The sequence below is a fragment of the Solanum verrucosum genome, unplaced genomic scaffold (assembly GCF_900185275.1).
Source record: "Solanum verrucosum unplaced genomic scaffold, falcon-dt-bn FXZP01000253.1, whole genome shotgun sequence".
Lineage (NCBI taxonomy): Eukaryota > Viridiplantae > Streptophyta > Magnoliopsida > Solanales > Solanaceae > Solanum > Solanum verrucosum.
Window position 1 is genome coordinate 3092974 of NW_026019984.1, and position 27109 is coordinate 3120082.

General features: G+C 31.1%; 2 protein-coding genes and 1 pseudogene across 7 annotated transcripts; all 3 read right to left on the bottom strand.

Annotated features, from left to right (window-relative positions):
• Positions 1-596: 596 nt before the first annotated feature.
• On the bottom strand, positions 597-6749 carry LOC125818226 (superoxide dismutase [Cu-Zn], chloroplastic). The gene is made up of 8 exons (XM_049497772.1): positions 6356-6749; positions 5058-5119; positions 4899-4938; positions 4642-4737; positions 4506-4537; positions 4313-4388; positions 4093-4146; positions 597-771 (listed from the first exon to the last, which is right to left on the bottom strand). Exons 1-8 carry the CDS (start codon positions 6621-6623, stop codon positions 746-748), a joined length of 654 nt encoding a protein of 217 aa, XP_049353729.1. The 5' UTR covers positions 6624-6749; the 3' UTR covers positions 597-745.
• On the bottom strand, positions 2550-2673 carry LOC125818424 (U1 spliceosomal RNA; annotated as a pseudogene).
• A 15206-nt stretch (positions 6750-21955) lies between the features above and the next one.
• LOC125818193 (protein SOSEKI 3) lies at positions 21956-26328 on the bottom strand. Of its 6 annotated transcripts, none has more exons than XM_049497734.1 (6): positions 26031-26328; positions 24941-25319; positions 24777-24846; positions 24558-24673; positions 23305-24196; positions 21956-22611 (listed from the first exon to the last, which is right to left on the bottom strand). In XM_049497734.1, the coding sequence occupies exons 2-6, from the start codon at positions 25149-25151 to the stop codon at positions 22305-22307; spliced, it is 1596 nt and encodes a 531-aa protein (XP_049353691.1). In that variant the 5' UTR covers positions 25152-25319; positions 26031-26328; the 3' UTR covers positions 21956-22304. The 6 variants fall into 6 exon arrangements, with proteins under 6 accessions (XP_049353691.1, XP_049353689.1, XP_049353692.1 ...); XM_049497732.1 differs by having other exon boundaries at positions 24941-25231; positions 26031-26287; XM_049497735.1 differs by having other exon boundaries at positions 24941-25231; positions 25961-26282.
• Between the last annotated feature and the right edge of the window lie 781 nt (positions 26329-27109).

The following is a 27109-nucleotide window of genomic DNA, read 5'->3' on the forward strand; positions in this document are numbered from 1 at the left end:
ACTGTCAACTCTGATGTAAAATGCCACCTAATTAGTAAGTAATGCTTCGTGCTTTCACATAAAACTTCATCAAAATCAATCAGAGATTTCAGGTTCGAGCCTTAAAAATGAAAATGAAAATCTAGTTAGACTGCACATCTCCCACGATGAATCTTACATGTAACGAATCTATACTAATCGATATCCTAAAATATGTACCAGACATCAAGTAGAAAATCAAATAAAACATTGGTTAGGTCGTGACTATATATTGAAGACGTAAATGAACAACAACCTAACTTGAATGATACTTACAAATGGGGTCCATGTAGGATGGAATGTAAGCAAACTTTACCCATATCTTTACAAAGTAGCAAAATTATTTCTGAAAGACCCTCGACTCAAGAGAAATGATAAACTAAATCTTAATCACGAACAAATTGTTGTTTCAGATAGACCCTCGTCTCAAGGGAGACTATACCTGACAGGAGTGCAAAATCCAAGACAACACTTAGTTAATTGAGCGTCACTTTTGATAGCCAAAACACAAAGGATAGTAAAATAGATGACTCCAATTACAGTTTTGAAGCAAAAAAGTGCTGCACTACATTTGGCAAGCAAGTGTACATACAAGTTCAAATTTAGTTCATCAAGAATTTCTCAGTACACATTCATGTAGAGATTTATTGGCAACCCGGAGAGGAGGGTAAAAACGTTCACTCATTATAATTCCGACAAAAGAGCTGTTGCTGCTGCTGCATTTACTTCATATTGGAGTCAAACCAACCACACCTGCATAGGAAGAATTCGCGATGAACATAAGTGAAAAGGTAGTTTTGTAAATAGCATGTAAGAAATCCGACCAAGGATCAATATAAAGTAGGAAAAGAGAGGTACACGGGAAGCATATCTTCTGAAAGTATAAAGAGAAACATGCCCAGCATTTTAAGAAATCCAAAGTAGAGGAAAGATCTCAACTTGAACGAAATTACAAGTCAAAGTGGAGAAGTCACATAGCTATGATACTTCTAATGAACTTGTAATCGAGTCTTCCTCTCGACATATCGAAGTCAGACAAACCATATACCTTCAGAGTCCATTTCTAACAGTTATCAGTGTTAAAGCAATGATATTCAGAAGTCTATACGTAGACCAATAACAAGTAAACCCTAAATAAATCTGTCTCGGGGAATGGAGAGGGGGCATGGTGATGAACTACTCAGCGAGAAAAGAAAGGCATGCTTTCAGGAGCTGGCACCTGGTGGATGGCAGGCAGAATGGTGTAGGATGTTGGAGTTGGAGCTAGCTTCAAACGTCACTCTTTTTTATAACAAACTTGAAAAGGTCTCTCTTTTGAGTGCTTTGTTAAACCCCACACAAATGGCACATGAATTTTGAACCTTCATGAAAAACAGATCTTACATATGGTGCAATCAAGGCACTCTAAACTCCTCAATCAATATCAACAAGATGTCGTGACCGCTTAGGCTTGGTTTACTTTAGTTTGAATGTAAACTAAAATAAGCGGCGTTTATTCAAACAAAGGGAGCCGAAGGTTTCCTTGTTTAGTAGTACGAAAGTAGTTCTACTATTAAGATGTTTAATATTAATAATAAATATATAGCCAATATTGTACACACACACTCTCTGGAAACTGAAACATGAATTGTAAAGTCCTGGTCTACTATAGTTAGCCTCACAATGTGCATGATCTAGTATAGGGTGCGCAATACTTCACAGTGAAAGCAACTACAAATATATGTAAAAAAAAATATCCTAGCTATCAACGGTTGATTAGAAGCTCTCTGGAGGAATCAAAATAGCTGCAGAGGATCAGTTTGCAAAACCTACTTCTATACTGTATCTCACATTCAGTGATGTTTTCATTTGGTCACCAAAAGGTCTAATTAGTCATAGTTTCCTTCTTCGGAGGTTTCAATTTCCTTCTATTCCACCTTGAGGTCAGGTATGTTTCCTGAAATAACTTTTATGAGCTGCATCTGTAGTGACCAACTTTGTTTTTTGTTTTGTTTTTTTTTGACAAGGGAAACCCGCCGCCACTACCCTTTGGGTGCGCACATGGTAAACCACCCACCACCACCACCCGCTCCTTGCAATAGCTAGCAAACCACACAAGAGAGGTAACCTGCACTAGGCAAGCCTGGTGCGACGAGCTCGACCCAGAAGGCAAACCCCTTGCTTTCACTGGCAAGGGGTTTGAACTTGAGACCTCCAACATGGAAGTCCCAAGCCCAAACTGCTGGGCTACCCCGAAGGATGACCAACTGTGTTTTATTGGCTGATATTTTTTGACATATGCGCGAGCACACACACATGTATATACAAATAAAAATAAACATAAAATATTGAAGACAAGTTGCAAGATAAGAAGCCATAGAAGTAGTAGTTTCTTCATAGAAACAGGTATACAGTATACTCTGATTCTGACCACATTAACTAGAAATGAAGAATACCCTCCACAAACTACAAATACATAAAACAGAGATGTTTGTGTACCAGGAGGGAAGATAAGGACAAGGGTTGAATAGGTTCCACAGGGAAGTGCAAATGTTTTTTTTAAAAAAAATTGACTTGGGCCGACCTTAACTTGGCACCCTTCCAAAGTGCAATGGAAATCACCAGCATAAGCCATGAGCCTTATTGATCGCTCATTGACCCCTTCCAGGGAAGTGCAAATGTTAACGACACTGTTGGAGTTCATCTATTAAATGTAAACTTAATATTTTAATTTTACACAATTCATGTGCAACTTCAGCTTACCAAGGACATGACCTTAGATAGGAGATTATGGAGGACACAGATTAGGGTAGAAGGTTGTAGGTAGATGAGTGTTGTCTTGGTTATCCTTCCTTACTAGTAGTCATAGTATTACTCTAGTAGTTTCTTGTTTCTTCGATTTCTGTTACTAGTCATTATCCCTTGTACTTTGATTATTATATTACATAGCTGTAGTTACTATCCTTTTTCAGAATGCTTTGTCATGCCTTGTTTAGTATTTTGCCTTGATTTCTTCACTCATGTTATTTTCTTAAGCTGAAGCCTGAAGGTCTATTGGAAACAACATATCTACCTCCCAAGGTAGGGTTAAGGTCTGCGTACACACTACCCTCCGAAGACCCCACTTGTGGGATTCTATTGGGTATGTTGTTGTTACATAATTCCTGTGTGTTGTTGTATATTTGAATATATATATAATTGCTGCTAAGCTGAAAACGGAGAGAGAAGCAAACTAGCTATATGCAGAAGGATATCAACCAAACAAAATGCACCACATATTCAATGAAAATCTGCCAGGAGGACCCTTTTACTTTTGGTTGTCTTACACACCAAATTGCTTTTACTAGTCAGGCTAATTTAGAAAAAGAAAGAAGCATAATCACCCAACGCAGGTCAAAACAGGCTGCCTCTTCGAAAGGAAGTCTTAGCATGCATCTTGTTTCTTTTTGCAAAATGAACATTCGTTTCCTAGCCCAATAAAGTTCTAGACATTGAACACTGTCAAAGTTTTAGTCAAGGAACACTTGCAAAACGAGCTCTTAAGATTATTAACCATTATAAACACTATGCAACTAGGGGTTAAAACCATACCAGGCTAAGTTCTACTAATTTTAGCTTTGCCTTTTATTTCATAGGTTAGTAGATAGCAGTGTGGTGTCTTGCAGTCCGTTAATATTAGTAACTGTAGTATTACTCCCGTATTTTCTTGTCCTTAGATTTCTGTTACTATTTGTTGATTCCTTGTACCTCGATAATGGTATTGTTTTGTTGTAGTTTCTGTTGTGTTACTATCTATTGATTTGTTATTATCTGATGTTTCTTGTAATTCCGTTACTTCTTTTCCTGAACCGCTTTGGACTGTTTTTCCTTGAGCCGAGGCCTATCGGAAAAAGCCTCTCTACCTCTAAGGTAGGGATAGAAATAAGGTCTGTGTACACACAACCCTCCCAAGACCTCACTTTGTGGGACTACACTCTACACTGAGTATGTTATTGTTGTTGTTTTCATTTAGCGGGAATAATATCAGTCTAGAAATTATACAAGAAGGAAGAGAGAGCAGCGCGGAAAGGCGGAGAAAAGAGTGTTTCTTCTTACCGCATGCCAATCGTCCACCAGCATTGCCAGTGGTAAGGCTGAGTTCATGGCCACCTACAGAGAGACCACCAAATGAGGGTTAGATGAAGGCACCACAGAGACCTCCAAAAAAATGTAAAGGTAGTATAGAATGCACCAAATAAATTTGATACACTCGCAGAAATAACCTTGTCAAATTCACAGATTAAAATGGATCAATATACAAAATGTAGAACCTTACCCTTTCCGAGGTCATCCTGAAGCTCATGAACTACAAGTGCTCGTCCAACAACTGAGTTTGGACCAGTCAATGGTATCTAATTGGTGCACAAAAGGTAGAGTCAGTAAATTAACCTAAAACTGTAACAATAACAAACATAGAGCACATAAAGTGAGATCGAATGACGATGTCCAGACAAGGTTAATGTAACAACCTGATTATCTACAAGTGTTGCTTCAGCCACGCCTGCATACAGTAAGCACGATCAAGAATCCAGAAAGTCATCATCCATCTTAACAAACAAAAACAGAATCAAAGTGCTATGAAAGAATAGAAAACATGTACTTTACCATCGGCATTGGCCACTATGTTTCCCAGGTCACCCGCATGACGGATTTCATCTCCAGGAGCTCCATGTGTCAATTTATTGGGATTGAAATGGGCTCCTGCAGTAAAACAAAAGGGAACAAATTTCAAACTAGAACTAAAGACGTCATTTCCAACTAGCTACTAGAAGAGTTTCAACTTTTTTTAGTACATTACAAGAGGAGTTCCAAATCACCAACATTTCGATTAATTCAAACTTCAAACTAAATCAGAAGCTAACCTGTAGACATACACCCGTTTGTAGTGTCACCATATTCATGCTACAACACAATGCAACACAAGCCAAAGCATAACATTAAACAAAATTAACCAATAATTGCCACAAGAACAAGTACATAAGAAAAGCAGTACAATTCAAATTGTAGCAACCATTACTTACTAAATGAAACCCATGAAGTCCAGGAGCAAGTCCAGTTATACGAACATTAACCGTAGTTGGACCTATACAAAGAAGAAAACAAAATAAATACTCAATACAAAAGGGTATGAAATATTCCTATAAAAGCTTACATCTTTAGGTCACAAACAAAAATTATTGTTATACAAAACCAAATAAGGACATAATGAGTAGTGACAGAAGCAACAGATAAAGATTCGGACAAATGGCTGTGAAAATACTCTTAGAAAAGCTTATATCTTTAGGTCAGAATCCACCAATGTGACAACAGAAAAGCAAATTAGTGCATAAGGGGTGGAAATGCAAACAGATAAAGATACAGATAAAAGGGTACGAAAGTTCTTAATAAAGATTACATCTAAGGTGACGAATTATACTCAGAAAGGCTAAAGGGTGGAAACAGAAAACAAATTAGAGCATAAAGGGTGGAAATGCAAACAGATCAAGATTCAGATATAAGAGTACGAATTATACTCAGAAAGGCTTAAATCTTTAGAGCATCTTTAGTTCATAAATGTGATAACAGAAGAGCAAATTAGAGCATAAATGTAGGAAATGCAAACAGATAAAGATTCAGATAAAAGGGTATGAAATATATTTAGAAAGGGTTACATCTTTAGTTCACAATCACAAATGTGACAACAGAAGAGAAAATTAGAGCATAAAGGATGGACAAATCAACAGATAAAGATTCAGACAAAAGGGTATGAAACATTTGTAAAAAAGATTACTTCTTAAGGTCACAATCTACGAATATGAAATAACTAAAAACAGTAAATTAGAACACAAAAGGGTGGAAAAATAAACAGATAAAGATTCAGAACAAAGGGTATGAAACATTAGTAATAAAGATAACATCTTTAGTTCACAATCCAACAAGCGGGGTCTGGGGATGGTAGTGTGTACGCAAACCTTACCCCTACCTTATTAAGGTAGAGAGGGTATTTCGAACAGACCCTCAGGCCTCAGCTCAAGTAAAGCATAACAAAAATCAGCAGGAAAGTTAAAGCACAAAAGTGTGGAAATGCAAGCAGATAAAGATTCAAATAAAAGGGTATTAAACATTAGTAATAAAGATTACAACTTTAGGTCACAATCCACAAATATGACAAGAAAAAACAGCAAATTAGAACACAAAAGGGTGGAAATGCAAACAGACAAAGATTCAAACAAAAGGGTCTGAAGCCATTAGTAATAAAGATTACATCTTTAAGCCACAATCCACAAATATAACCCCAAAAACAGCAAATTAAAGCATAAACAAAGAAAAAGTAAACAACCATCATCATCTTGAGATAGAGTGACAACCCCCTCAACATTAGAGTTGCCTTTAAGGACAGCAACAGCTTTCTTAGTAGCAGCAAAAACTGTAAGGGGTTTGGGAGTATTGACAGCATAAAGGGTCAAAGATTGGCGAAAATTTGACTTAACATTGAGTGAAACACCATGAAAAGAAGAGTTAATGTTAGGGGAAGAAGAAGAAGAAGAAATTGGGTATAAGAAAGAATTGGTAGTGCTGGTTGTGGTGAAGATTGAGTGGGCGGCCATGGCTGCTGCCACAATGGTGGCTGAAAGATGAGATGGTAAATTGATAAAATGATAATGTTTAGATAGCTGAGAAACAAGATTTTATCTTTTTGAGTTTTCTTGGATTTTTTTTCTTATTAGCTTCTTGAAATTTTGTCTGTGTGCAAGATCTATGACATTTTTTTATACTCTGAGTCTCTGACCAAAAAAAAAAAACAAGACATTTTTTATAGTAATTATTATTAAACAACTTTATGATATTCTTATATATATATATATATATATATATACACACAAGACATCGGAGTCCGTGCTAGCACGGGCTTAATATGTATCATTTTTTGTTTCAATTTATGTGACAAAGACAAAATTAAAAAGTTAATCAAATTTTAATATTAATTTAAAATAGTTTAAATTTTTAATTATTGTTAACTATGGTAAAAAAAATTTTATGTCTTTTAACATTCTAAATTGCTAATTATTGTTATACGATTTGTAATATCTTTTACACAATTTTCAACTAATAAAGATTATTTCTTCTTTCTCAATTTATGTGGTACTAATAAAATTTCGAGATTCAATCAATTTTTTTTGTCTTTAAAATATTCTATTGTTAATTACTGTAAATTATTGTACTTTTTAAGTAATTTTCAAATAATATATATTATTTCATTTGTCCAATTTATGTGTCACCGATAAAATTTGAAGAGTTAATCAGATCTTTTACATATTTTTATATCTTTTGAATATTTAAGTAAATAATTATTGTGATTTATAATATTTTATACAATTATTTAAAAAAAAATTAAACAACAAACAAAACGAATTCATCATAGGAAAATTACCAAAGCATCCTTCAATACATCAATAATGGGTCCCACTTTTTGTTTAAAAAAATATGCATATTGGGAGGATATTTTTGTCCAAAGTGGAAATATAATAAGTATAAAGCATTAAAATCTTTTAAAATTTTAAATTATTAATTCTTATTGTATGATTTGTAATACTTTTACGCTATTTTCAAATAATAAAGGTCATTTCTTATTTCTCAATTTATGTAGTACTAAAAAAATTTTGAGATTCAATCAAATTTTTTTGTCTTTGAAATATTTCTAGTTGTTAATTACTGTAATTTATAGTACTTTCTAAGAAATTTTCATTTGTCCCAATTTATGTGTCACCGATAAAATTTGAAGAGTCAATCAGATCTTTTATATATTTTTATATCTTTTAAATATTTAAGTAATTAATTATCGTGATTTATAATATTTTATACAATTATTTAGTATAGTAAAATAAATTTAAAAGAAACAAACAAAACGAATTCATCATAGGAAATTACCAAAGCATCATTCAATACATCAATAATGGGTCCACTTTTTGTTTTTAAGAAATTGCACATTCGAAGGATATTTTTGTCCAAAGTGGAAATATTGTGTAAAAAATGTGTATTTATTGTGATTTTGAATGTTTTGTGGGGTAATAGGACGCACACAAAATTAAGGTGTCTTTTTGAAAATCTGGGATAACTTCAAGTATCACTTAATGTTTTTTCTCAAAATCTAATTTACTTTCGTAAACTATGTGTCAGATCAAAATCAGATTAACAAATTCAAAAGGAATGAGTAATAAATAGCTCATACAATGACCTATTTATTATTTAAAAGAAGTACTCCTTTTGGTTGAAAGCTAACAAGATAGTTACAATGTAACTAAATACTATAAAAATCTTTGCATTGTAGTTTATATATATATATTAAAAATAATAACTATGAAATGGTGCTTTATTATACTTTGTATATAATTTCTAGGTGTATTAAATTTTTATTTTTTTTGATAACCGAGAAATTCGTCTGTGACCCGCTCTTTGGACCAATCACAGCTTTCTAAACTCGGTGGATAATGGGCCCGCCCCTCTACCCTTCTCCACTTAAATACAGAGCTTCGCTTTGCATGGTGTGGGGCTTGAACCTGCGACCTAAGCCACAAATCCTCCACCTTTTGCCACTTGAGCTAGGCCTTGGGGGCTTCTAGGTGTATTAATTTTATAACATAAAAGTTAAAAAGTTGTAATAATTTTGGGATAAAATTTAATTTAAAGCATTGTTTTTGGTTTTGTTGGTACTCAAAACAACTCTTGTCTTCTCTATATTATTTTATCTCTAGAGTCAATAATTTTATATGAGGAATTACTTAATTCATTTACTTGTTATTGTTACTCTTCAGATTTTTGTTGAAGCCTGAGTTAAGGTATTAGATAATTTTGAGATTATTTTATTCAATTATATGTACTAAAGTTATGGTATTACTTCCTATATTGAAAGTGAAATGTTTTTGATTATTTCATGAAAAAGTCTTAACTTAGACGAAAAATTAGAAGCATTGACCATATTTTTCTACCGGAGGAAGTACAAATATGTATCTAAATTGTGATGAAGTAAGTAATCGCATCGGAAATAAAGTTTTAAGAACAGAAATACCAGACTTATGCCCTTGGACAACTAATAGTTAATAATGGAACGAGTTAAAATCTAATCAACATATAGTCTTGCAAACACGGTGTGGGAATGATCTTTATTTGTTTATTTCATTTCTCAAGATTTATTTTCTTACTATATCTAGTTCGGAATTTAAATACTATGTATCATATTGAAATTATAAGTTCCTATAAAGAAATCCTTTTTATTATTGTTGATGGAGTTAACCATTTTCTTGATTTGAGTATAATCAATTTGAACAGACTGTAAGAATTTGATAAGCTATTGCTTCACCAACTAAGTAATCAAAGGTGAGCTCCTCCTTAGGCTAATTCATGTTTATACAATTGCTATTGACCCAAAAATGGGAGAAATTGATATAAGGAAATTGCTCCAATTGCTATTGTTGGGTCAATATTCTTGTTGATGGGGCTTTTGATAGAGCATCAATGAACCCTATTGTTTCTTTTGGGTCAACTTTAGTTAGTTGGGCATGGACTCATCATTAGGTGTATTGGGCTAGGCCCATTGTTGGTGGTGGGCTTGCTGGTGTTGTTTAAGAACTTTTCTTCATCTTAGTAGTTTAGTTAGTTGGTTCCCTAAACTCCCACCTTATTGGTGAGGGTTCGATTCCATGTGTATCTCCTTAGTTTAGCTTAGTAAAATTTTCACATATTACCACTTGAGATTAATTTTTGTTGCATTCTATATTCTTATTATTATTTTTATGCAATCTCCCACTAGTAGACTCTAAATCACATTTAAATCTCATTTTTCAATGATATAAAATCAAAACAAAAAAGAATCTCAATATACTAAAAAAAAAAGGAGAGAAATTGATAAGAAAATAAATAAATAAATGGAAATTAAATTTATACAAAGATTCATAATAGAGAGTTATTAGTGGTAAAATAACATCTACAACAACAACTGTTAAGGACAATTTTAAGTTTCGCTATTTGATTATTTATTTAATTGTCAAATCTATTCCATGAGATCGAAAAATTCAATAAGACCTATTGCACGGTACTAATAGGTCTAATAACTTTGATTTGCAAGCAATGAAAATAAACAAATGTATCTTCTTCATCTAAAACACATGTTGGCCACCAAATGATACAACGATGGATGAATTTGTGTAGCAAACAATCTATTGAAATCATGTATAATTATTTTATATGTATTTAATAGTTAAAATGAACGTGATTAATTAAATATTTAGATTAATATTGGAAAACATTTCTTAACTTGGAAGAGCAGAATTTCTTTTCTAATAGTTAGGCCTCCAATAAAAAAACAAAGCAATCGAACATATAAATATATAGCATTACCATGAAAAACAAGAAAGAGAAAAACTCTCTAAGCTATTAAGTTCAATTTAATCCATTGATTTGTGATTTAATGTTGTTGAGATGATATTTGTAGAAGAGGATGGAAGGTTCTATTGTCCACGTCACCATAGTTTGTTAGAGTTAGTTAGTTGTTGATAATTAGAGTTAGTTACAGTTAGCAGTTTTATAAATAGTTGTTACTCAATTGTAATACACAATCATTCATTTCATACTCTATATACAATCTGAGATATTCTACTCTCTCTGTTCTCCTTCAATAGAGTTTCACAATTTTTCGTCATCTTAGCTACCATTTGCTCGTTATCGATAGTTTCATCATGGTATCGGAGTTGTCAATTTGATCACATAGTTCGTTCCTTTGTTCGATTTCTTGTTGTAGTTATCGAAAGTTTATCAAATCTCTGAATTCAATTCACAATGGTGGAAGTTACAGATCCCGCCAGTACTCCTGCAGGAAATAACATCATTGATGTAAGTAATCCTCTTTACATTCATCCATTTGATAGTCCTAGTCTTTCTCTTGTTCAAGTAGAATTTCTTGGTACTGGATATAGATCTTGGAGAAGAAGTGTAATGAGTCCCTCTCTGTGAAAAACAAGTTGGGTTTTATAAATGGTGAGTGTAAGAGGCATGCACTCAATTTCTCTCAATATCGATAGTGGGAGGGATGTGATAATATGGTTACGTGTTGGATCTTGAAGTCTCTTGGAAAGAAAATTGCTGAAAGTGTAGAGTATGTGTGTGATACAATTGAGTTGTGGAAAGAATTAGAAGATAGATATGATCAAACGAATGGAGCAAAGTTGTATCAGATCCAAAAGGAAATAAATGATTTGAGTCGGGGCTTGATATTACTGTCTACTACAATAGAATGAAGAAGTTGTGGGACGAATTAAACAATCTGAATGCCAAGGATCAATGTAACTGTGTGTGTAGCTGTGGACGAAACGAAAATATACACAAGGCAGAACAAGACAGGAGGCTAATTCAATTTCTCATGGGATTAAACAAAGTTTATACTATTATTAGAGGGAGTATATTGATGATGAATCCCTTGCCATCTATGGCTCAGGCTTTTGCCCTTTTAGTTCAAGAGGAAAAACAAAGGGAATTTAAGCCAAGTAATCAAATGTTTGCAGAAGGAAGTTCAATGAGTTCATCCATGATTCCTTCTGTGAATGTTAGCTCATCAAGTTCCTCAAATGGAGGACAACAATTCAGGACAAATTTTTCCACTTCTAATAACTACAATGGCAGATCAAGACCTTATTGTGAACACTGCAGAAGGCCAGGGCACACCAAAGACAGATGTTATAAGATACATGGTTTTCTCAAACTAACAATCAGGGGAATGGACATATGAGCAGATTGATTGTTCTGTTGTTTGTACGCTTTATTTATAGACTTTGTACATGTTTATGATTAATATAAGAATCCTTAGCTACTATGTATCTAAAGGAAGAGTAATCCTTTTGTTACAATGAATAAGCTACAATAATCTAATTCTAGTTGATGATGGACTCTAATAAATTGTAATACACAATCATTCATTTCATACTCTATATATAATTTGATATATTCTCTCTGTTCTCCTTCAATGGAGTTTCACAGTTTTTCGTCATCTTAGCTACCATTTGCTCGTTATATCGATAGTTTCATCAAATGTGCTGAAGAAATGACGGGGGTTTGTCTTCAATTAATATTTGCATGTGAGATAGTTTTAGATATACGATTCTTGACATTTACGTTAAGTTTTTCACATTAGATTAATTGGAATCAAACTATATGTATAAATATACTTTTGTGCGATATATTTTATAAATAAAAAGCTACATAAGAAAAAAAAAAAAGATGAGTAGAAGGACCTTCACCCAAATACACTTCTGATAGGCGTTTTGGTCATAGAATTTAGGATTCAAATTTGAAGTTCAACATTTGCTAAATGTGAATAAAATTTCAATTTCAAATTTTAAATTGTTCTTTTATTTTTTTTAAAAATATATATAACTTGACTCATAAGTTTATATTTTTTGAAATAAAGATCCCTCATTTAAATTTTGCAAAAATAAAAATAAAATTCATTGTTCGATGTTGAGAGGTTTTTTGTACCACGTGAGAGGTTTATGTTAGAGAATAACTAGTTACTATTAATATTAATTTATTGAACTAGTGAATATTTATAAAATTATGTGTATTTGAAAGTTTATGATAATATATAATTATACGCATTTAATTATAATAGGAGACGCGAAGATATGTGATTTCTTTTTGCGGCGTAAAACTCACAATAATATCTAGTGGTTTGATATATAAATGGTGAAAGTTCAGGTAAGAAAAAAATAAATAATAGTTAGGATGTGAAACTCACAGTAATAATAATTTATATATATATATTTATCATAATTAACTCTATATATATCAACTGAGTTGGATTTTTTAAAGACGTTTTTGCTAAACTAGGACGAGCAATAAAAAAAATTACTGAACAATTTTTCTACCACATTGAAAATAACAAAATATTACGTTTTATGTCTGCCAGAAAGAAAATATTTACATCATGTAGCTCATAGTTTGAGTTTGTTATTCCGGATTAACTTATACTTGTGTATAAATATTTTTTATTCACTATCATGCATCTGTATAAGGTTGACACATTATGTATAAGGCTTTCTCTAGATATAATATACACATCTTTATTTTCCATAATTTCCACCATTCCCTACCATTTCAAAATATTTTCAAAATCCCTTATTTTTTTTCAATTCTCAAGTCAAACGGATACATAAGTATTTCAGCCTTAACACATGATTTCCTTCCCTTTTTCACTCCTTTAGTCTCTCCCTAATTTCACTCTACAATCTTATCAGTTACAATTTTCATATCAATTTGATTTTCAAAAGGATTCTCTACAATCTTATCAGTTACAATTTTCAAAAGGATTCTCTACAATCTTATCAGTTACAATTTTCATATCAATTTGATTTTCAAAAGGATTATCTACAATCTTATTAGTTACAATTTTCATATCAATTTGATTATTTTTCCTGATTTTTTCTTGTTCATATTTTTCTAATATATATGTGTTCAGATTTTTAATGTATCTAGATGTGTTTGTTTCTTAAATTAATGTGTAATGTCTTCGTTTCAACATTATGATACATTACAATTTCATTATGTACAATGTATCGTGTTCAAATTACTAAATTATCTTACGATTATAGTTTGGGATACATTAACTAGATTTTTAATGTATCTAGTTAATTTTGTTTCTTAAATTAATGTATAATATCTTTGTTTCAACACTATGATACATTACAATTTTATTATACACAGTGTATCGTGTTCAAATATTAATTTTGATACTTGATATAAAATTTCTACTAAATGTATCATTTATCATGTATCTAGGTGTTTCTATGTATCGGATACACAACATTCTATTCTTGCATGAACAAATACACAATTTTTTAGACATGATACATAAATTCAAATTTACGCTAATTGTATCTGATACGTAGCAACTACCAGATACATAAATAGTAATGTATTGATAAATCTATCCATCTCGGAAATAAAATTCAGAAAACGATTACACAAAATTATAAAAGGTATGAATGATCCATCAAAGGTATGTATCTCTTTAGAGTTTATGTTTGTTGTATCAATCCATAACGGATACATTGAAAATCCAAACTCTTGATTCTTCACCTCAACGATGTATCAGATCTCCAAATTTTTCCTCAACTCATCGATCTTTAATTCAGCTGCAATGGTTGATTTGAGATTCACAAATCAATATTTTGACCAACAACCATTTCATCACTTTTGTATCATTCATACCTCACCTCACTTTCTCAGATTTCGAAAGGATTTGCTTCAGATTCCGAAAGAAAATCCTCACTTTCTTAGATTCCGGAAGGATTTCCTTCTACTATATATCGAATTTTCAAGTTTTCCTCATCTCATCGATCTACTGCAATGGTGGATTTGAGATTCATAAAAGAAATTATTTGTCCAACAATGATTCATTATGTATCTTATCAAATTTTCGGTAAATTTGAATCTGATTTGAATGATTATTCGATGAACATGAGACGATGAATAGAGAGAAAAAAATGAATTTTGAATTTGTTGATTCTGGAAGGATTTGCTTCTGATTGAATTGTTTGAAGCTAGGAGGATTTGGAAGAGAATTGAGAGAAGAAAATTTGAATTTTGAATTAATTGAAGCAGTTACCATTTGAGAAAGATTGACAACAAATTGATTAGCGTGATTTGGGGAACTCACATTCAAAATTGATTACCTTTCCTTTAAAAGTGTAACTGAATTTGTTTTAATGTATTGGAATTAATGTATCCGATTTGTTTGCTATGTATTCGGATAACACTGATTTTGAGGGATTTTTGTAAATTGAAAAAGAATAGGGATACAATGTAATTTAGGTCTTTACACTATTGGATTTAGGTAAGTTATACTATTTATTATTTTCACTGTTAGGCCCAAACAAGCATATATACTCTTACTTGATATTTCACGAATTTGCGAGATAAAAATTCAAGATCACCCATGTATAAGGCAGTCCATGCAAAAATTTGTATATATATAGTACCAATTGGACCCAAACAAAAATATAATGTTGATGCAAAATAGAAGAAGAAATTGTTACCATAAGGTAGTGCTAACCTTTTATGCTCCAGGGCATATAAGGTAACACCAAAATAATTTGCTACTTCAAACTGATTCAACATATATTACACAAATACATATTGGTGATTTGGGTTACGAAAGGTTTAAGCGCAAGTGTTTATATAAATTTAAATAGACAGACTAAAAATAATAAATAGTTAATCCAATTGACTATTTGTGTAAAGATATCAATATATCAACTTGACTTCATGTATCTTTGTCATTCATAAAATATATTACACAAACACATATTGGTGGTTTGGGATACGAAAGGTTTAAGTGCAAGTGTCACCAACACCAGCTAGTTACTCTAACTTTATACAGAAGTAAGGTAAAGGGTCAAATTTGCTCTTTATGCGAAATGAAATAAATTTATCATTTACTAGTAGTTGGAGTCAAATATGCACTCATCGTTACTAGTTAAGATCAAATTTACTTTTGAACTATATGACAAGGAGTAAATTTGTCCTATATATATATATAGTTGGATCAAATATATCCTCATCATTATTAATATTTCCTCTAAATAATGCAAAATGGAATAGATTTCACAAATATACTTTTAAACGAAGCTTTGTTTGTATTTTTTCTCAAAAATAACTCACTCCATTAAAAATATCATTGCACCTTAAATATAGCTTAGCTTTCTTTTTAGTTATTAATGTAAAATTTTATTTCCACATTTTACAATAATGTTAAGCATACTAGGTAGTTATGAATGTGAATTGTGATCAAACAAACTTGATTTTGGCTCATGTTTCTAGTGGGAATTAGACAAAAACAATAAAGAAATTATTGGAATATTACGACCACATCAAATGAAATAAATAAATATTTATATAATTCAATGAATAAAAACAGTGACGTGACATCTCTAACAAGAATCACTAGTTATATAATTTCTCAATTTTTTTATATATAAAAAACATCTCATTTTAATTGAATCGAAGCTTCATAAAACTAGGAATAAGCCATACAAACGCACTTAAACTATGATGACATTATGAGACATCTAAACTGTGTGAGATTTTACGAACCTCTTGAACTTATTCTTTTCATAATATTTACCCCCTTCATTTTATTTGATAGAAAAATAAGTTAAAACACATTTGCAAACACATGCTTATTTATTCTTTCATCCCAAAATTAAAATACACCTTGCAATTAATCAGATTGTACACTTCCACACACCAAGTTTTTACCAAAATAAAAAATAAATCTTAGGAAATGGATTAAATGATATTAATGAGTAATAGCCTGTTTGAATTGACTTATTTGAAATGTTTTTAAGTCAAAATATTTTTTAAAACACTTTTTTAATATTTAGGTAAAATTTAAGGGTGCTTTTAAGTTACAATAATAAAAGCCAAAAATCATAAATTAAAATTTCTTTATAATTTTTTGTTTATAAATTTTTAATTTTTGACTTTTGACTTATAAATAAAAAGTCAAAAGTCAATTCAAACAGACAATAATAAAAAAAGACAAAAGAGTATTTTAGGATATGAAATAAATTATACTGATGAGATTATTAGGATAAATTTAATTTCCCCCCATTTTTCACATGTATGAAATAAGAAAAAAGTATCAAAATTGAAAAAAAAAATAGAGATTTTGATCTCTAAAAATTCAGAATTCTATGAATATACAAATTAAGAAATAATATGATTAATTAACAAATAATTTGTGTCACTTATCAAAATCAAGTATTTTCAATGAATATATATTATTCTAAAATATTTCATTATACAAATTAAGAAATAATATGATTAATTAACTATTAATTTGTGTCACTTACCAAAATCAAGTATTTTCAATGGCTATATATTCTAAAATATTTCATTATACAAATTAAGAAATAATATGATTAATTAACTAATAATTTGTGTCACTTACCAAAATTAAGTATTTTAAATGGCTATATATGCTAAACAATTTCATACATATTTCTCATTATCTTTTGAGTTTTGAGCACTAAATTATATTTTTAATGGCCACTATAAAATTCTCCCTTCAATCAGTTTTGTTACTTTGCATAGTTTTGTTTTCTATGTTGGCTCTTCATCAATGTAGGTTCATATCCATTCTTTTATATTTATTATTATTTCTATGAACATTTTTCAAGAAAAAGGAATGAAATACAGGCGATAAACGTATGTAAGAATAACTTTTATGCTTTGTCAAATCTTATTATTTTCTATTTCTATGAAATGCAGGTGATGCACGTATAAGGATAAAAACAAAATCAATCGATCCATGTGTCGAAAATGATCAAACTAATCCACCCCAATGGTGTTGCAAGTTGTTTGAACCACTCAAATGCTATGATTCTATTGGTGCATGTCATGCAGAATGTTCTTAATGTTAATTTAAGAAATCCTTAATTACGTTTATTCTAAATAATCAGTACACATGAGTTTTATATTGCTAGTTTGGTTGATGTGTAACGCAAATAAAAGAACTTGATTATCATTAATAAAATTCTAGTTTCAGTTATCAATATTTACTTATATTTTGATTATATTATCTTACATATTTCATTTATTTGAAATTTAATGTGTTCATTATTTTTTTCATAACGTAAGAATTTATTATTCATTTGCACCCGAAATGAGTCAAATACTTGCAAAAACAACCAAATGAGTTGTTCAAATCTTTTTTTTCTTAAAGTTCTTGAACATCAATTAATTAATTAATTTCTCTACAAAATAAATCTTTTAAAATCTAATAAAATGTGGAAATAATTTCATCTTGACTAATTGGAAATTGATTATTTCTGCAAAACTGAAGACAAAATGTTAGTATTTGAATGTTGATTTGATTCAATATATTAAAATTAAAATTAATATACAAATTCTTGATTTGTCACTCAATTAACTCAAATTACCTAGTAAAGTCCTGTATTTATTTTTTCGTTCCAATAAAGTAACTCAAGTTTTAAAAGTGAGAGGAAATATTCAAAATAGTCCCTTAAGTTTGGGATTTGAATTAAAATAATCCTTATTCTTTGTTGTGAAACACTAATAGTCCTTCGACTATTTTTACTTTTTTAAATCATAAATAAGATTCTTTTTCGACTATTTTTTACTTTTCTTCTTTCATATTAATTATTTTATTTTTCTAAAGATTAATGGAGTAATATGGAATCAATTCCATCTTTGACTGTTTACCATGACTTTTTAGATTACGTATTAATGGCCTAAATAATTTGACTCTAACATGAATTGAAATATGATTTTGCTTAAATATAATGAAATAAAAAATTAATATTTAGTTTTAAAAAAACGTGTAAGAGTTTATAGCGTTGGCTCAAATGTAAGGCAAATAAACTCATTGCTTTATGCTTCACAAAATTTAGATTTTTATGTCATTTGTAAATATTATTATTCTCATCTCTCATATTTTTATAGTGATTAATTGACGTTTTGAAAATGTGACACCGCTTATAACTCAAAAATACTTTTAATATCATGTGATATTATTCAATTTACGTGTAGCTCGCACGATTCTTAAAAAAAAAAATCCTTAAAACTACTAATTATTCTCATATTCAACAATAACGTTAAGCATATTAGGTTATTATAAATGTGACAAATGATGCTTGATTTTGACACATGTTTCTAATGAAATTAGACAAAAGCATAAAGAAATTATGGATCAATTACAATCACATCGAATGAAATAAATTGAAATTTATATCATTTATATAATTCTGGTCATAAAAATAATGATGTGATATCTCTCATGAACAAGAATTACCAGTTATCTAACTTTGCAGTTTTTCAAATTTTCTCTCGTTTTAATCCAAAAAAATCAAGGTTTTAATTGAATTGAAGCTTCATAAAAACTAGGAATATTAAGGCATTGCAACACACTTAAATCATGACAAAGTTTTCAAATTTTCGTATCTGAACTATACAGGTTCTATGAACCCCAATTTATTTTTTGTATTATTTACCTTATTCACTAATTACTTGATTTTAAAAAGGGAAAAAAATTCAAACACCAATTTATTCATTTTTCATCAAAAAATAAAATTCACCTTGCGCAATTAATTAGGAAAATAAATTAAAACATATTAATGAGGTGTAGTAAAATGAAATGGAAGAGTTATTTTAGGAAATGAAATAATTTATAAAAGTGATGAATGAATTAGTAAGCTATATTTATACTTAAATTTTTTCCCCAAATTTATTTTGTATCCTTGATTCTATGGATGTATAGATTAGGAAATAACTTGATTAATTAATTATTAGTTTGCATCATTTACCAAAATCAAGTAATTGCAATGGCTATATATTTTGGACAATTTCATACATATTTTTCACTATCTTTTGAGTTTCGAACATCAAATTATATTTTTCATGGCAACTATAAAATTCTCCTTTTTATCAATTTTGCTACTTTGCGTAATTTTATTTTCTCTGCTGGCTCTCCACCAATGTATGTTCATATTTTATTATATTCTATACTTATTATTATTTAATTTTTTATGCACGTTTAGTACATAGAAGTCAATCGATCTTATTATTTTATTTTTTTTATAAAATACAGGTGATGAAAATATAACAGTCGGGGTGAAAGATTTCGATCCATGCTTCAAGGCTTCTGAACCACCAGAACTTTGGTGTTGTGAATTGGATAAACCAAATATATGTTATTCATTTCAACAAGCATGTCATGATAATTGTCACTAATGATAAATTTTCAATAATAATAATGTTTTATTAGGAAAAACATTATGTTTTTTTCTTAATAAACACTTATAAGATAAGTTTTATGTTGCGAGTTTTATTGATGTATAAATAACTAAAGAATTTGAATGTCATTAATAAAGTTCAGTTTCAATTATCAATACATACTTTGAATTCATATATTCAGATTATATTTATTTTATGTATTTTGTTTATTTAATACAACAATTATTTATTCAATTGCTCTACAAAAATGTTCTTTTAAAATCTATTAAATTATGGAATTAATTTCATATTGACTAATTGGAAGTTGATTATTTCTGCAAAATTGAAGATATAATGTTACTATTTGAATGTTGATTTGATTAATTCAATATGTTAAAATTAAAATTAATATATACATATTCAAAAACTAATAGTCTCTTAAGATTGGGATTTGAATTAAAATAATCCTTATTCTTTGTTGTGAAACACTAATAGTCCTTCAACTATTTTTTCACTTTTTACTTCATAATAAGTTTTTTATTTCTTATTCTGTAGGTAAGTCTAACAATATAAATTTAAAAAGAATAAAAACTTCATACTAATACTTTAAAAGTAAAAAAAAAAAAAGATGAAGGTTGTTAATTTAGATGGTAAAATAGATACAACTTTAAAAGATTCACATTTCAAGTTTTAATTTCAAAATTTATGATTAAACGATCGAAAAATATATGTATTTTCAACAAGAAAGAGTCCTTACAAACAAAGAAAAAAGAATGAATGAATTCCTAGCTACCACTGACCAACAGGCAAGAAAATGTATGCATTTTGCATTAATTATGGAGACAACACTGCTATACGTTTTAAATTATCTATCGTATTCTATTTTTGTACATTTTTAAAAACAATATTTAAAAAGAATTTTGACTATCTAATTCTTATTTGTCCTAATTCAATTTATTTGTCGTCATTTTATAATTAAAGTATTTATAATTTTCAAGAATAATTACTATTAAAAGTAAAATAAAAAATTTAATCAATTTTCCTTAAATTTTTAAAATAATAAATAATTTGAAACAATTATTCTAAAAGTAATAAATGGGACCTAAAGAAAGATTTCATTAATTTCTGTCTTAAAGTTGTCTTTAGTTTACACGTGAGTAAAACAACCTTTTTGGCAGCAAATTCACTACACTTTAATTTAAACACAAACAACTTTATAGTACTGCCTTATTGCTATTTCAAATCTTTAAGTTTTTCTATAATAGCATCGTTTGAATAGATATTTTTAAAAAAAATATCACAACAAAATATTATTATAGACAATAATAATAATGTAATACTGTAATTATATGAGTAAAGTCAAATATAATTTTTGAAAAATTAACCAAAAAGTAAAAAAGTTTTACTTTGACCTTTTCAAAAAGCTCAAAAAGTCAGTGAGTGAGTCAACAATATTAAAGTCAAAATCTGGCTAAAAAGAGTTCAATTGGGCAGTGGAATCCCATGTTTCTTGGTCACTGTTTTTTGTCTTTTTACTCTTTAAAATACCATTTCAAAATTCAAAGTATTGTGTCCTAATTGGCCTTATTTAATTGCATCAAGACAAGAGTTTTTCAAATATATTCTCTCCGTTCTTTTTAATTGTCATAGTTTACTTTTTGAGAATCGAACGATAAGAACTTTAACTAAAATAGATACAATCATACTCATGATTCATGAAACACGACTCACTTTGAAAGAATATTTGTGTTGATATAGTAAACACACAAGATTCAAACTCTCTTGCTAAAAAGCATAAAAGTTCAAAAACAACCACAAAATCGACTTCGTGTGATGTATAGGTCACGAGTTCGAAGCGTGAAGACAGTCTCTAATGCTTGCATTGTATTAGGTTGTCTACATCACACTTCGTGAGTTGCAGCCCTTCCTGAACTTAGCTAACACAGAATGTTTTGTGCACCAGACTACTACCCCTTTTACGCTTTTGAGTTCTATCATCCCTACATCTTTGTGACACAAACAAATTAAAACTACAAGACAATATAAGACAGCAAGACAAATGATTGCTCAAACAAACTGAGTTGACTAAATTGAAAGTGGAACATTTGATCATTTTTCAATGGCAATTATACACCAGAAAACTGAAGGAAAAAAAAAAAGAGATCAAAAAATTCAATGGTAGGTACAATAGAACCAGCTCAAAACTCCAACTACTTGTTCCTATTCAGCAAACACTCAATTTGCTTCATGATTTTCCCTATTTAGCATTTACATAACATGTTTGGACAGTTAAAAGTAGGACAAGTAGTTACAAGATTAACAAAAATCTACACTTAGTTAACCGAAAGCTTCTGGTTCGCCTAATGTTCATCGTTGTTAAAAGCTCCTTTCGACTGTATTATAACCCGAGCTCCTGATGCAAGCCTGTTGAAAGAAACGAAGAAGACATTTCAACTAACTTAATTCGATACCAAGGAACATAACATATCTTTAGTTATAAGTAATACTTAACTTTCTTCGATTTTGATCACATTGTCTTTCTCCTCTCTGAAAGAGTTTATTCTATTTGAGTGTCTCTTGTCAGACAGCTCTGTAATTCGCTTGCTTCCTCCACAGGATGTATCGGATGTAATGGTCCGGGAACTGCCTATTCCGTCTGATGAGATTCTAGGACCTTCAGAAAGAGGAGATTTCATTGACTCACTTCTTGCTTGCTGCTTATTCAGGGACGCCTTGATGGAACGTGGAATGCACTTTATGACTGAGCTTTTCTCCTCTTTGTCTTCAACTGAATCTCCATGTTCTTGATCTGTCCTGCATCAACAAATTCGGTTTCCAACTCAACATTTAGAATGACATGCAAAATCGGACAAAGAATTCTTGGTCAATAGCTACATTTTTGCTTAAATAGTAAGTAGTTCTATCGGCAATCCACACAATTACTCAAGCTAGTTCTATCACTCATATAACATCAAATAACCAATGTCCGAACCATCACATTCTCGCTTCCCTCATTTTGTCCTCTACCTTGTCCCGAATATCTTAGTTCCTATATCTATCTACCCTAGTATGCCCAAACATCCATCTCAATATCCTCATTTTCGCTACCTTCATCTTCTGGACGTGTGAGTTCTTGACTGGCCAACACTCCACCTCATACAACATAGCAGGTCTAACAAATATTTTATAAAACTTACCTTTAAGTGCCAGTTTTCTCCTTAACCATTGTCAAAAATGTTGATTTTTTTCCCCAATAATGCAAAGATACTTTACGACAATCACCATGAGAAAGGACAAAATAATCAAACATGAGAATCAACCTATGATTTGCACTATGAATGTTGACATGACTAAAACTGAAGGAAATCCATAATACTTTGGTTTAACAAATCCAAACTACTGTTTAATTGGCAAGAAGTCTGAAATATCCCATTGGTAAAGCATCTATTAATTATTTATCAAGTGATTATACTGTTTTAGTGTAGAAGAATAGCAAAAAACAGCAACCTGTCAGCATTGTAGGATGACGACCGCTTTAGAAGAGTAGGTTCCTTGGGCATATTCGTCTCGAGAAGACTGCCGCTAAAGTATTCCTTATCTTCCAACCTTAAACTCGTAAACCTAGGATTCTCTGCCAGGCAATCAAGATCTCCTAAAGTTAACGAGGTTGAGAACAGAGGAGACGGGAACTTTGAATGTGAAAACCTCGGCCTGTAGGTAGGAATAAGGCCAAAACTATGATCCTTTACTGAAATTGATCCACAAGAAATTAGTTGCATCAGCACATTTGAGGGCTTTAGCTTAGTTTTTGGAACCCGAAATTCCTCCCCTTCAATTATTCTAAAGCTGTTGAGCTTATTAATATCAGCTCTGATGAGGGATTCCAAGGTATCTGTTCTACCACCTGATGACGATGCACTTGACGAGGACGGAGCAGGCGATACTGTCTCCCGGCATATCTGTGCAGATTCATTTGATGGTTGAACCTGAACCTGAACCTGTACCTGAACCTCATGAATTTCATTATTTCCAAGCTCTATAGACCCATCATCTGTTGAAACCCCTCTCGTGCAAGTCTCTGGAGGTGTAGCTTTACTTGCATTTTCATCGGTCTGAGTTGAAGCATCGGCAAGGCCTTCATTCTTATAGATCTTGTACTCTGCCAAGCTTAATGAGCCATTCCATGAAGAGCTTTTATCAGCACTAGACGATTGAGGAGATACCGCTGAAGAACCTGATTGTTGAACAGGAGGTGATGATTCATCATCTTGAGAATTCTTTGTACCTTTTTCATTCATGCTAGAAGAAGACGAAGTGTCGTCTTGGCTTCTAGAGGATTGTGGTTCCGGCAGCAGCTTTGGATTTGACAATCTAACATTTCCAGCAGGACTGAAGCGACCTGGAATCAAAAGGACCGTTCACTCGTAGTTGGTTTATAAGCCCTAATGATCTCAAAATTTTAACCATTCACAGAACGATAAATTAGTGCAGCCAAACTCATCCATTATTCTAATTTGTTGCAGTAACACTCACAACTACAGTCTAACCTCTTTGTAATAACATCGTTTGTCTCCATATTTTTTTGGATGCTATAGTGAAATGACGTTATTGAGAACATATAATATAACACAACATGAAAGATAGGTTCCATAGAAATACATAGTTATTGTAGTGAAATGTTGCTATAGAGAGGTCTAACTGATTTTGACAAACAATCATGTGGTTCACATTTTACATTTACATAAGAAGGTCTAATTTACCTGCATCGGATTCATCGAAAAGCTCTGAGCCTTTAAGAACATATTCATTACCATGAGCAGGAAGAATGAGGTCATCTTCACAAAGATCATGCCAGACGAAACCGTTCTTGTAGCTTCTGTTTTCATAATCAAACAAAACATTAAGCACACGGACTACATTTATATCTGCCATTTAAAGCCAAATTTGACAACAAACCTAAATTGTTGAATAATTCCTACCTCTTGCAAGACCATGAGTACAACGAAGCCATTCCTCGACCTCTCAAAACATTAAGCCTCTCAATTACATCTTCAAAAGTAGTACAACACAAATAAATTTTCCAAAGCAAAACAAAAACAATTTAGTACTATAACTTAGATTCTACAATCAAACATTTGTTTACCCCTTAAGTAGAGACCATCAGTGGAAGACAGGGGCACTTCAATGAAATGAGGATGTTCGAGCTGTCGATTTCTACAGAGATAGTATACAACAGGCACTTTGCCATTACTCAACCGTGCCGGCTGCTGCTGCTGATACTTAGGTGATTTCTCAGTCCAAACTTTTGCTCTCTCTGGACTCAACTGCCCGTATTTCTTCATACGCCCGTCCATTGAAACAATTAATTTCACACCAAGAAACAAACCCTAACTCACAAGTGAACCACCATCCTCAACTTGATCTCAACAAATACCTAGTGAATCAGTTCAACAATGAAATCATCAATCAACTCAGCACCAAACATTTCCATTGAAATTACCTCTAATAAGCTACAATTAGATCTGAAGATTGAAAACCCAAAAACAGCAAGAAATCATACAGTAGAAACATACAAAAACAGACAATCCACCATTTCCATTTTCAGATATGACAAATACTGAACACCCATTTGCTTATTTAGTCCAGAAAAAAGTTAAATTAGCTTAATAAGGTCAAAATATGGAATCTTGATAAGTACCCACTTACAGAAATGTCTTAAAACAACCAAATTTTGCACACATTATGAAAAACAAAGATAAAAAAAATGGAATCTTGATAAGTACCCACATACAGAAATGAGTTAAAACAACCAACTTTAGCACACATTATGAAAGACAGAGATCAAAAAATGGAATCTTGATAAGTACCCACATACAGAAATGTGTTAAAACAACCAACTTAAGCACAGATATGGAAAACAAAGATAAAAAAATGGAAACTTAAGCACAGATATGGAAAACAAAGAGAAAAAAATGGAATCTTAATAAGTACCCACATACAGAAATATCTTAAAACACCCATTTTTTGCACAGATTATGAAAGACAGATCAAAAAATGGAATCTTGATAAGTACCCACATATAAAATGTCTCAAAACAACCAACTTAAGCACAGATATGGAAAACAAAGATAAAAAAATGGAATCTTGATAAGTACCCACATACATAAATGTGTTAAAACACCCAATTTTTGCACAGAAATTATGAAAGACAAAGACCACCATTTTTTCCCAACCTGAGAGGTAACATGGATAGTGTTTAATGCATGATAAAGGGGACCATACAGAGTAGCATTGGGAGGAAAAATGGATTGAACTGACAGGTTAAAAAAACAGAAGGATTTATCGAAAAGACAGAGAAGAAATGAAAGGGACTGGTAAGATACGAGCTTTTTCTTGAACTGTAGTGTTAGTAGTACTGTGTGACTCTGTGTTTATGAGTTCTTTGAGGGTTTTCTTCTCTTTTGCTTTTCCCCCTAACTTTTTTTATGGCTTTTTCCTCATTTTACTCTGGTTGTGTTTGCTTGTGAGAGAGTATTCGAATGGGGTTTTCTAGTTTACTTTCTTTTCTCTGGCTTTTTCCTCTGATTGGAATTGTTTTGTTTTGGTTTTTTGGTCCCTTTCTTGTACATTTTGTTATCTTCTTCCCCTCTTTATAATGTTTCCGAAAAGTATTGAAAACGCTTCTGAATTATTAGTTTCATTTTTAAATTATTGACAGCCTTGTAAACATCATATTGACTAAATACACCTCCGACTTGCCACATGACATAGCAAATGGTCTCTAACTCTTGTTAGGAGTGTGTCTCTTAATAAAAAATCGAGAGAAGTGTTGAAAACACCTCTAAATTTGACGAGAATTTAGGGGTGTATTTCACTGAATATGTTACAAGATTTGAATGTATTTAAGTTCAGTTAATTATGTAAATGAGTGTTTTTTTTCAACATTGTCAATAGTTTGGAGATGAAATAAATAAGAGAAAATTGTATATAATAACAAACTATTAATTCAAATTAAATGTTATAACCATAGTTTGATTTAATTGCACCTCGTAGCAAACTGTTGCTATTTCGCCTCTCTCCCTGGTGAATCTCGCTCGCCACTCTCGTTCTCGTTGAGCAGTCTCGCTCGCCTCTCTCGCTTTTATACAAACACAAATGTATAAAATGCGTTTGTGTTTGTATAAAGCGAGAGAAAATTGTATATATACATATATTTTCGTTCCCCCCTCCCAGATCTCGCTCGCCTCTCTCACTTTATACAAACACAAATGTATACATTGCATTTGTGTTTGTATAAAACGAGAGAAAATTG

Bases quoted from the DNA above. Each gene is read 5' to 3' on its own strand.
- LOC125818226 (XM_049497772.1), bottom strand. From the start codon at position 6,623: ATGGCCGCCCACTCAATCTTCACCACAACCAGCACTACCAATTCTTTC. The intron at 4,939-5,057 runs GTAAGTAATGGT...ATTGTGTTGTAG, and splicing joins GACTTCATGGGTTTCATTTA to CATGAATATGGTGACACTAC. The intron at 4,538-4,641 runs GTAAAGTACATG...TACTGTATGCAG, and splicing joins CATAGTGGCCAATGCCGATG to GCGTGGCTGAAGCAACACTT.
- LOC125818193 (XM_049497734.1), bottom strand. From the start codon at position 25,151: ATGGACGGGCGTATGAAGAAATACGGGCAGTTGAGTCCAGAGAGAGCA. The intron at 24,847-24,940 runs GTAAACAAATGT...CTACTTTTGAAG, and splicing joins TGATGGTCTCTACTTAAGGG to ATGTAATTGAGAGGCTTAAT. The intron at 22,612-23,304 runs GTTGCTGTTTTT...TTGTTGATGCAG, and splicing joins TCATCCTACAATGCTGACAG to GACAGATCAAGAACATGGAG.